General features: G+C 35.7%; 1 protein-coding gene across 1 annotated transcript in view; it reads right to left on the bottom strand.

Annotated features, from left to right (window-relative positions):
• Positions 1-2,343: 2,343 nt before the first annotated feature.
• LOC125466377 (B-cell antigen receptor complex-associated protein beta chain-like) overlaps positions 2,344-12,330 on the bottom strand; it is a 35,394-nt gene continuing 25,407 nt past the window's right edge. Inside the window, exons 3-5 of the mRNA XM_048560800.2 lie at positions 11,733-11,848; positions 8,983-9,033; positions 2,344-4,967 (exon numbers count right to left, since the gene is read on the bottom strand). Of these exons, the coding sequence (XP_048416757.1) occupies positions 4,872-4,967; positions 8,983-9,033; positions 11,733-11,848 (263 nt within the window). The 3' untranslated portion in view covers positions 2,344-4,871. The remainder of the gene's footprint in view (positions 4,968-8,982; positions 9,034-11,732; positions 11,849-12,330) is intronic.

The raw sequence follows: 12,330 nt of genomic DNA, 5'->3' as shown, positions 1-12,330 counted from the left end.
AGAGAGTTTTGCAGAAGTGAGAGCAAAAAGCAAGCTCATGATAGAAAATTACATTATTCAACCAAGTCATAATATCTGGAATTCACATTTTGTGACAATGTTGAAACCATGTGGATCACAATGATATTGCATTGATTATTGCAACTTTGACACAGGAGCATTTGAGTACTGTACTAGAAGGATTGGACAAGCATGGATTTTTGCAAAAAGTGATTTAAGAAAACTCAGCAAATTCCATTCATTCGTACAAAGACCTCTCAGCCACTGTGACCCTAAATGAACTTTATCAATGTAAACTCATGCAATTTGCATTGAAAAATGATTGAGCAAGTTCAAAGAAATTAAACAACAAAGGCCATTGAACTGTCCTGTATAAACTGATGATTTATGTTCAAAAAAACTTGGAACATTATTTGATCAAAGGGCCAATTTGCGCATAAACTTGGCAAAAAGTCGTTTTGTTTAAGTGAAAGTAACTTACTTGGATCAAACTACAAAGCCATATCATCCAGAAAGGCAAAAATATGGACTTTCTTGATTTTCCTGTGCTTAAGACAAAAATGATACGCATGAGTAGATTTTATTGGAAATTTGTTCTGATCTTCAGCTCCACTAACAAGCTTCTTAAAGAAAGTCAAGAAATTAGAATGGATAGAGGAATGTCAGTGTGCCTTTGACAGCATGAAAGTTGACATTAACACTGGTTTTGGTAGAATTAAACCATGCCATTTAAAATAGCTGATGCAGTTTCATTACGAGGCTAACATGGGGATCAAATGGCCAGTCAGTTCTTTTTCTAAAGGATAACTGGATTTGTGCCAACAAATGTATTCAGCAATTGAAAAAAAAGTTTGATATTGGCTCCAAAACATTTTGAAGGTTATATATTTAATTACTCCTCAGAGACTTACTTGCATGGATATTATCCTCTACATGTAATAGCAAAAGTCTGGGATTGTTTCATTGGACTTTAATGCTACATGCATACAATTTGGAAATCATTTATTAAGAAGATGACACTATTTTATCAAGAAGTTATGGAGAAACAATGTCATGATCAAGTAGAGTTGTGTAGAATATGATTGATATGGAAAGTCCTTCCCCATTAAATATAAATATATTTATAGTGTCCAAACGAAATATGTTAGTAAAATAGTAATAGTGATTGGAGGAAAATACAATAGGAAGTTAAAATATTCTTAAAGATAGATATGCAACTTTTCTGAGGTGGTATAATTCAAGATTTAGACTTTTTTATTTGGGAAGTTGGGTTCTAAAGCAGAGGAAAAATGACTTGTTTTTTAATGTCAGAAAGTCATTTTGATTCCAGAGTTCAAAGCCATTTTTTCCAGAATGGATAAGATTTTAGCTAAATAACCAGCAAGCCACCAGGGGAAATATTGCTAGGGTGGTTGCCAATTGAGTTTTATGACCCAGAGAAACAGAGAAAGAGCAGGATCACAAGTAGATTCATTCAGAGAGCAGTGCTTCGTAATAGCAGAGGGAATGTACCTGTGTTTAAGCAATTTTGGCTGGACAAAAGCCCCTTAAAATGTATAAAATGACTGGGAAGTATGTTTCAGAAGCAGGAGGCTACGAAGGTGTCAGAGAGAAAATATTCTACAAGACTGTTGAAGACATAAGTTTTAGGAATACAGTTAACTAGTATGTGAGCTGGCTGAGCTGTTTAATTTAAGGGTTTCAAGGAGATACAATACCTAAACAAAATAACATTGAATGAATGCAAAGCAGAAATTTGCCAAACAGAAACAGATTTAAGCTGTTCCAGCTGAGTAAGAAGCTTTAACATGGAGCCAGGGAGAATCTTCAATCAGGTTTGAGAGACTGTACGGTTTTAATAATTTGAATAGTTCATGTACAATGTGATATTGTCCACATATTATTCCTGTTGTTTTTAAAATTTATATTCTTTTGTTAAAAATAAATTGCTTGCCTCCTGTGAATATGTGCAGTGGCTGACTACCACGTAAACAGAAACAAAAATTTTAAAAAATGGTCTATCAAGACAGCTTTCACTTTCCGATCTGACTTCTTCAGTATTACCATCAGCTGGGGTCATAAAATTGAGCAGCAACACAAATAGAAATCAATTACAAGCTTCAAGTTATCATTAAAAACTATGTCAATGGAAAATTTATACTCTCATCCCATCACTCTAGCTTAGAGTTTGATCATAGGTTGTATCTGATAGCAGGTTGCAGAAATGCAGGTTACACATTCTGTCAGCATATCCATTTATTTAAAATCTACAATAGAAGTGCAATAACAGGAAAAATCCACTGAATTTTAAAGTTCCTGTTGAAACACTCAAGTTATTTGGTAAACCAAAATATGTCGATCAGATATTCCTTGGCAATTCATCATTGTGTTCATTGTATAAATGGATAAACAGTAAGGTTACTTTGTTTAGAAATTGCTTTAGTTATCTACCAAAGATTTCCAAAAAGAAAGTATTTTCACTTTAAAAGGATTACTCCAATCCCTATCAGATTTCCACTTAATGGACATAACTAACACGAATAATTAATTTCTACTTCAGTTACTTTCACTATATCTCTACATATAGATAAATGACGCAAAGAAAGCCAATTATTTTGCACTTACTAAAAGAAGCCATTGGAGTGTATGCTACCACAGCATGATGAAACACTGCCTCCTACTGGCTGAAATTACATTGAAGGCAGCAAGTTAGGTGCATTTTTATACTATTTCACTTGCACTAGTTCACAGGATAGCCATTAATACAGAGAAAACCTCTGTTTCTGCTAAGTTGCTTGTGAAAACCTGTTTTGATAAAATTTCCAATGTAAAAAAACTATCCTATATTGGTTTTTATTTTGTCCCTGTGCGTTTTAGCAAGCAGCAGCCAGCAGTGTGACATCATCACTTGGTGATAAATGTTAACGATTACCTCACAGGAAGCAAAAAATATTTGCATTAATTTGCTTTTTTGCCCCCCTGTCTGAAGGTGCAAAACTATGCTTCAACTTAGAAAGCAATGTTTAAATAGAATTCCTTTATGTTTAATGTTTAATAGAAACCGTGGAACTTTCTAGTTGTTTAAATCCTTTTTATCTATTGAAAAGATGGGGTATGTACAGCATCAAACTAACAGCAGTTTTAAAAATTGTTGGCAAATTAAATTCAAACAAATAGTTTACGGTGATAAAGGACAAAGAAGTAACTTCGGGATAATAAATAGAACATTATTTTCATTCACAACTAATAGATTCATGCAAATTATTAAAAATAACAACAAATAAATAATCTAGAATTTAATGGGCATTTATATGTTTGAGCGTGAAACATTTGGAGTGTATACGACCTCTGAGACAGGGGTTGGCTTGTGGGATCACGCTTCTTTCCTTTAATTATTTTGCAAACTACAATGTAAGAAGGAATATGCACTAGGTCATCTCTAAAGCATTGAGAGAAGGGTAAACTCTGTGAAGTTGTCTTGCTGCCTGCAATGAGTGGGCTTGGTAAGCCTCATGTTCTTGTCTGCACCTATTGACAGCTCATAAGAATTAAAAAAAGTAAAGCATGAAATGATTTTCAATCATTTATAATTAGGCTACATACAGTTACCCTTTGAAGAAGTGCACTTAAAAGTGGGTAAGTGATCACAGATTCCAAATAAAGAACAATTAAACAAACTCCTTGAATTTACATTTTTCCTTGAATTCTAAAGCATGGAGGTGAACACGTTGTTAATTTCAAGCATACATATATTTTTAATTAGCACATTGTTAGTAATAATAGCAAGATTCTCATTCAATTATTTGTACAATATATACACATTCAAATTTCCTTAAAATAGATCCAAACATCATTGTTGAAAATCAGTTCGTACCGTATCATTATTGGATGAATAACTTGATTTTGTCACTAAAAACTGACATCTGTGACCACGTGATAGAAAAATAATTAGAAGTCAACAAATTACCAGAAAAGAAACACCTCTGTCTAGCCTGTAATGCTGTCTAATTTACAGAAAAGCTATGTGGTTTGGGGTGTGTTTTTTCTGTAATGTTTTCAGCTTAAGATGACTTTGACAAGCTACTCAAAGTGTCCCATATTGTTCAGGGATCACATCAACCCTTTAAAAAGTCCTTATAACATGCCTCACATCAGGTGAAAATTTGTATAAATTATATCAGGTTAACTGTTAATTTTCCCTAATTTTTGATCTATGGAAAAAGAAAGATATTTTCCCATATTAACAATACCTGTAGTCTCCTCTATTATGCACATTATCTCATCTTGATGTAATAGACAACTTTACACTCAGCTGACAAAATAAGGGTTATCAAAAGGATAAAATCTTTAACTGGTGTTGTACCCTTCATTATTTTGGATGGTATATGCACCAATACAAATAACTGTGCACATATCAATAATTTTCCTGACTATCCATAATGCTACATGCAATGTGGTTAGTAAACAGCTCTAAGTTGATGAAATATATCAATCGCTCGATTAAACTGTGCAGACAATTTCCCTACAAATCAGCAATAGATATCCCCAACATTTAGAAGCCTCTTCATATAATTAAGACTCAATTAAATATTCCCAATGTTAAAGTACAAAAGGCAAACAAAACAGTTTATACATGCTTGTGGATAGGCAAGGGGTGATCTGCAAAATTTAGGGCTTTTAATGTTGCTGCCTCATACATTTAGACTTGACTGAAGTGTCAACTGGGAACCAAAAATCACTTCTGTAAGCCACCTTGACCATTTTCTTCAAGTTGATTCTTATAGCAGTAATAGGATTTCTTTGAAAATATCGTTCATGGGAACATTGGTATAGGTTTGTAATGCAAGTGAGCAATGAGATAATTGTGGAATTTATTCCTTAGGTTGCTCGCCAACTGTCCATTTAGCATCTGCTAGTCTGACATTGCCGATATCTTCATACATTGCTGTCTGCATTACTTCCAAACCCTAAAATGAAACAAAATAGATTTTCTTTTAAAAGAAATGTAAGCAACTTTCAATACACCCACATAAACACCTCAACTTAGATACCACTGTTAAGTCTAACCTACGTCCACAGAGAAAACATTAAGATGTTTCTTGTGATGTTAAAGGGCTATGGCAATATCAATAAGTTTATCTAGTCCCATTTGCTGTGCTTCACCGAAACCACCACGCTGTCCACAATTCAACATAAAAAATCATTTTGTTACCTGTTTCACTTAAATAAGTGAACGATTGTTCCATTAAAGTACTAACTTAAATCGCTCATCAATCATTTAGAAGACTTAAGATGAGTATGAGTAATCACAACTCAGTAACATCAATTAGCTTTGGATGATCACAGAGAAATTAGGATCAGCTCTATTGGATAAGAGAGCTCAGTCTGCTTACACTATATTGTCATCTATAAAACTCTGATGCAAGGAAGAACTTAGTACAAACACATGCAATATAATGAAGAAATGTATCAAACAGATATCCTACCCTGATGTTACATATTGTGACAGGTAGGCTTGTTTTTTTTTGTGCTACCACTTTTGTGGTCAACTCTAGTGATGATTCTCCAGCTGGATGATCTCACTGGAGAAGTGGAGCTCACAATGGATTGGTCTATTGCTGTTAAACTTTCCCTTGGTTCATTTGAATAGACAGAAAATGAGCACTACAGACCTCTGGTTGAAGCACCATTATGAATGCTAACCCCCATGAGGAAATCAGCTCTTATATTTAAAAGGTCATGTACCTGCCAGTGCTAGCCATAATCTTCTGTGATGTAATTTGCAGTACAGCGTTAACAATTATGACATAATATCTGCAAGCTTATTAAAAATCTGAAACAGTTTAAAAACTTAAAATTCAAAAGGACAGTACAAATCGTAACAAGATGTTTGCTGATATTCGTAGTAAGTTGAAGGATATATGATTTTATGTGTTATAATGTCAACATAATGGATTACTGTTTTGAATTGACTGTGTTTAATGTGATCTAGCTCTTTAAAACCATAACATCTCATTCTACTATATGAGTACTTACAGGAAGACAATTGGACACTAACTCGTATTATGAAAAGGAAGAAGTCAGTTGATTGGCAGTTGCTAATAAATCTAGTCTGGGGACAGGTTAATATTCTAGACAGGAAATAGTTGAGACTTCCAGTCCAGAAGATGCCCATAAAACTTCCGATACAAAACAATCCTGAGTCACTGTTGAGGGACTGAATTTCCTGTTTACGGAGGCTGGTCAGTCACTGGTGTGCCTTCCCACCCAGGTGATAGTCTTCTACCTTTGGATGGATATCTTTACATCAAGGCCCTTCCTAGATGGTGTGTACAGGTGATTTTTTTTTCTGCCAGGCACACAGCCTCAATTGCAACAGGTAGCTTCTGTTTATGGACATGGGATAGCTGACTCCTTAGAGGAATTGCCTGTCTTTTATCAGGAGCTGGTCAAGTACAGAACATGGTTGCCTCAGCTGGAGCTCTTTTCAACAGGAATAGCTGTTATCATCAGAGGGCCACTGCTTCTGAATCCACACATTCACCAATACAAGTTTGTACACCTAGCAGGTGAGGTGGGGGCTCAGGTTGGTAGGGTGACCAGAGACATGGACATACTGAATGGTGGAGAAATTGGAGGTTGAAGCCAGAAGAACCAATATGGAGCAGATCTTCAGATGTCCTGCTTATGCTCAAAGCCAACCAGAATCCGAAGAACATGGCGCACGTGCCCTAATGTTACTCACGGTATGATGGCAGCTCAAGCATGTGATGGATTTGTGTCAGATCCGACCCCATGTTCAGACTTTTACATTGACACCAGGTTTCAAAACATTCCTCAGGAACCTCAGCCCCACAGTTTGAATTTTTTGGCAGAAGTTCCATCTGGGCAATTCCATTTTGCACAAAGGGATTTTCTGTATAGGCTGCTCATGTACACAATTCATTTACACTTGTCCATCTGAACATGTTGGGATTTTCCATTGTCGGAAACATCCTTCAAAGCATTGTTGCTCTTTTAGTTAGTTAGTTTGTTTTATTGCATTGTTTAGAACAGTACATTCATCCCCAGCAAACTGCGGTGGGGTGATTATCTTGACCACCTCACCCAAAAAGTGCCCATTTCAAAACCAGACAAAAACCATCATGTACAACGATAGTTCTTCAACTTAGAAGGGTTCGGATTATCATAGTGAGAAAAACAAAAGCTTGAAATGATCATTTTGATACTTTTAGTGTGTTCGTTAATCCTTTTGTTTGTTTAAGATTTGTTGCACAATATTTAAAGCAATCAGTAACAAGTGTAACACAGATGTTGCAGGGTGGAAATTCACCTTGAGGTTGTATCGTATTGGCTGGCAGTTAAACACCCCACTCAGTTTCAGTGAAATCAGTCAAATGAGAAATTAACAAGTGGTCCTGAATTTCTTCCCCAGTGTGGCTGATACTTTGTGACAAATGTGCTAAATTCCAAATGTTTGTACATACACGTAGATATCTATCTATTTTGATGTCAAGAAAACATGAATGTGAGCAACGTAATGTTTAACGAAGAGAGATTGGACAGTCTGAGTTTGTTTTCCTTAGTCCAGACGAGACTAAGAGGGAACATGTTTGGGATGTTTAAAATTATGAGGGTAGACGGGTTTGACAGAGAAACCTTTCTCCTTGATGGAAGGATCAATGACAGTGAGGCATAGTTTTAAGGTAAGGGACTGAAGGCTTAGCAGGGATATGAGGAAGACCCTTTTCACTCAGAGGGTGCTGACAATCTGTAACTCATTGCCCGTAAGGGTGGTGGAGGCAGAAACCATCCTAACATTTAAGAAGTAATTAGATGTACACTTGCAGTGCCATGACATACAAGGCTAAGGGCCAAGTGCTGGAAAATGAGATTAGAATAGTCAGGTGGTTGTTTTTGACCGAAGGGGCTTGAGCCGTGTTGAGCCGAAGGGGCTTTTTCTGCGCTGTAGATCTCTATGGCTCTAGTTTTCAAAATGCTAAGACACCTCATTGTGCAATATTTTGATTAGCAAAAGCATAGCCATTCAGGAACAGAATAAAACATGCTAAATCTTTGCAAAGCCAAGCAACAATAACTTTAGCTTGATAAATATTTGGCGTCAGAAACAATTCAGTTTGCAATTTGGTGGAACATATATTAATATCACTTTTAATACTGATTAAGAGAGTGGATTGTGTAATGTAATGTTTCTGGACTTTGTGAGTTGCTGATCTTGTATTTATTCTCCAGTGCCCTGAAACTCAGTGTAAAATTTAAAAAATTCAATGCTGTATAATTGCTCTGACATGTTTAGAACATCTAAATGTTTAAATAGCCTACACAAACTCAGGTTGGGAATCCAATGTGTCAAATTTCATTGCTCATCAATAAATTCTAAAAAGTAAATTATTCATACTACCACTAAGCATGTAATCTCTATACTCATTCACATGGGACATGTATGTGTATTTCATCTGGTGAAAAGATCATAACCTGAAACTATTAACCCTCTCTCCACAGATGCTGCCAATCTTATTGAATATATCCAACAGTTTCTACGTTTGTGTCGGTTTTCCAGTGTCTGCAGCATTTTGCTTTTGTGTATGTGTGCCTGGTTGTGCTTATGTTGCTAAAATAAGATGAGAAGCAGAATGTGAGTGCATTATTTCTTTAGTTACAGAATGATTGTGGGTGTTTAAGACCTCTCAAGTACATATACCTGCATTGTAAGTGCGTAAGGGACTTCATCCAAAATTTGTGCACATAATCACACGATGTTGCAATCTCCACAATGTGTGGCAAGTCATCAATTTCTATTGGCTGATTCTGATCCAGCCAGATCAATTTCACATCACAGATACTTTGTGAAACTGGCATAACTGGATCAAGATAATTAAAAATATCTGAAACAATACATATATCTTACATTTCTACTAGGTAATATTAGTAATAAAATTTTCCCCTTTATTTATTTCATACCTCATACATATGGTATGTCTCTATTTCTTCAGTCTTCTTTGTTCGATTGTTCTGTGAAAAATAAAATTGATTATACTTGCAACTCCTCTTTCTTTATCATTTACTGATTTGTTTTAAACCTTGCCCTTAAGAAATACTGGCATTTGCACTGCAATGACATGCCCAGTAGCTGAACTTGATTGCCAAACGCTGCTTAAATAAACTATATGGAGCAATTAAATAGCATCTAAATGTTGAAATCATTAGTTATAGGAACATTTTGTTTCATGTTGTGTTGAAACATCATCTGCAATGGAGATGCTATACATTGACAAACATGTCAAATTATACTTTGTCATTTCCTGCTAACTAATAATGACAGTATGATATGGTAAAACATCATGCGGTAAATGCCCTCCAATATTAAAATATAGGTTCACATGTTGGGCGTTAGCATCAGGCTTCAGCTAACAGTCATAGAAACATAGTAACACAAGTAAGCCTTCCAGCCCATTGAACCTGCTTCATCATTCATTTAGATCATGGCTGATTTTCAACTTGATGTAACTATCCTGCATTATCTCTGTATCCTTTGATGTCATTAGTAATCAGAAATTTATTGATTTCAGTCTTGAATATGCTCAATCATTAAGCTTCGACATCCCTAAGATTCACAATTCTCTCAGTCTTAAATGGCCCGCCTTTAATTCAATACAAAATGTGAGGCTGGATGAACACAGCAGGCCCAGCAGCATCCCAGGAGCACAAAAGCTGACGCTTCGGGCCTAGACCCTTCATCAGAGAGTTCCCATTATCACTCGCCTTTAATTCAATACTCTCTTTACTCCACATGCTGACTTAAAAATAAATGATCTCCATAATATCTATATCTTAAAAGAAAGTATATTAGCTCCTTTGGGGCTATGCATTGACAAATGATTCCATCAATGAGGTTAAACTACTCTTAGAAATAACAAGAATAAGAGTCTCTTCCTCCTGCTGGCAAGAGCTTCAAGTTTAATTTGGATGGTGTTAGTCAAGTTCCAAATGAGCAATTGCCCTGGCTCCCTCTTCTCCTTACTGCTATCAACGGATGGAGGCTAGGTTTGACACCCTACTACTTAATTTGGCTAATGTAGTCCTTTAAGTTGTTTGGCACAATGACAGAGCACTTATTTGCTCAGTATAGGCTAGTGGGGGAATGGAAATAAATCCTTTCTGAATCATGTGATTTCAGAACCAGAAGGTTAAGAAAATAAATAGCTGATTACATTTACAATATGGAGCTTGCCTGAATATTCATAGGTTAGGGAGACATAAATCAGCCAGTTATTATACCTGATACTTTCCAGGAATGTTCTGCTCAAAATGCACTCCTGTGTATTAGACTGGACAAAGCAATAGTCTAACAACCAATCACATCTCAGCAAGGAACTAACACGTTCAGGAGAGGGGAATGGGTGAAAATGGGGAGAAAAAGAGTGTAAAGAAAATCAAATTTGTTTTAGGTGATTTTATCAAATTTCAGTCAGGGAACACTTCCTGTCTTGGTCTTTCAGTAAACGGGGTAGACCTTGACTTGCAACATGTAAAAGCAAGTCTACAGCCTATTTTGTGGACAGCAGCAATTTACAGCGGCAGCTAAAAACTATCTTTTCAAGGGCAACTAGAGAAACGTAAGGAAGTGCTGGACCAGTGGTGATGTCCATGTCCCATAAGTGAATGAAAAAAAATTACATTTTTAATAATGACTATTTTACATTGAGTAGGCTATAAAGCATGTTACTGATTCTCTATAACTCATTCTGTCCCATCATGTAAGGGAGCTTTATTCAACCCAAAAATATGTGTTAATAAAAACAAGATATAATCTATATAAAGAGAAATAGAGTCAATGTTTAGAGTCTGACATGACTTCTTCAGATAAAGGAGAATAAAGGAAATTCAGAAGTGGTAATCTGAAGAAGTCATATTGGATTCAAAATGTTAACTATTTCTCTCTTTGAAGATGCTGCCACACTTGAGTTTCTCCAGCAATTTCTGTTTTTATTTCAGATTTCCAGCATCTGTAGTATTTTGCTTTTGTTTATTACTCAGATATTATCGATTCATGTTGCACTGAGCAGGTCAATTATCATGTTCAATACCTGGACGTTAAGAATGGCCTAGAAATAAAACATCGATGAGCTGTTGGTTTTCCTTACTAGGTCTCACTAGTTGCTTTTATTAAATAAGAATTAGAATTGGCATGGGGTTGATGGGCTGAAGGGTCTGTTCCTGTGCTGTATTGAATTGTACTGTATAGGGAGAGAGAATCTACGTTCTCTGATGGGAGGGAATGATGTTAAAATTAGAGCTTGAGTTTTCAGAGCCAAGATAAGTAAACACTTCATTACATGAGGGAAATCTGGAACTGTCTCCCCAAAAAGCATTGAAATTGGGAATTAATTGAAGATGTTAAAATTAAGATGGCTAGACTTTTATTTGGGAAAGCTATCAATGGTTTCAACCCATCATTGGTAGATGAAGTTAGGATGTACAGCAAGCATGAATTGAATGGCAGACTCAATAGACTTAGTTTTGTTGTTATGAAAATTCAGTAAGATTTTCTAGATGATCCTTCATAAAAGACTATCCTTTCCTATATGCTGTGCAGGAAATCCTTAACACCCAAGTAGGAAAGACAAAAATCTCAGGTGACCCCAAACAGTCTATGACATTTGCAGGCAAATATATTAAGTAGTTGTGAGGATAAATTGCTGCTTACTTACTTTAAGAAACAACATTCCTGGCAACGTGAGACACAGGATCAGCAGTATACCTTGAATTAAAATTAACATGTCCTTCATTGTGTACATAGTATCTCGATCATCTTTAGCAAAGGTTCCTGAATGGCAAAAAACACAAAGCAGAACTTTACAAGAGATAACAGCTTTTCAATCTGACTATATCAAGTTGTGATCAGGTTTAACAACTCTGAACCATTTTAATAATGACTTGTTGTCTGTTTCATAAGAAAATTATGATATCTATAGTGTCCATGATGTCTATGCTCCAGAGGTTGCTTAGTCCAGAGTATAGATTAACTCCATTTGCATCTTCATCTGGACTGCGTTACACAGTATATTTATTGGGTTCTTTTCTCTTCAATCATTACATGGCTGTCAATTATTAATCCATGGTCAATCTGGGTGGGTTGCAACACTTAGTTATATTTTCATACTTGCTTGGTAGTACAGAGCTTAAACATTGATAAAAATAACAAGAAGTTGAAACTTTTTTGCATTGCACTCATCAAAACGAACTTGAACATAGGGGCACCATTTTATACGGCAATGAAGTGACTGTTAATTAATTAGTTAGGCATGG

Source organism: Stegostoma tigrinum, chromosome 31, assembly GCF_030684315.1.
Source record: "Stegostoma tigrinum isolate sSteTig4 chromosome 31, sSteTig4.hap1, whole genome shotgun sequence".
Taxonomy (NCBI): domain Eukaryota; kingdom Metazoa; phylum Chordata; class Chondrichthyes; order Orectolobiformes; family Stegostomatidae; genus Stegostoma; species Stegostoma tigrinum.
Note: the sequence above shows the minus strand (reverse complement) of the source record. Positions and strands in the feature narration are given on the sequence as shown.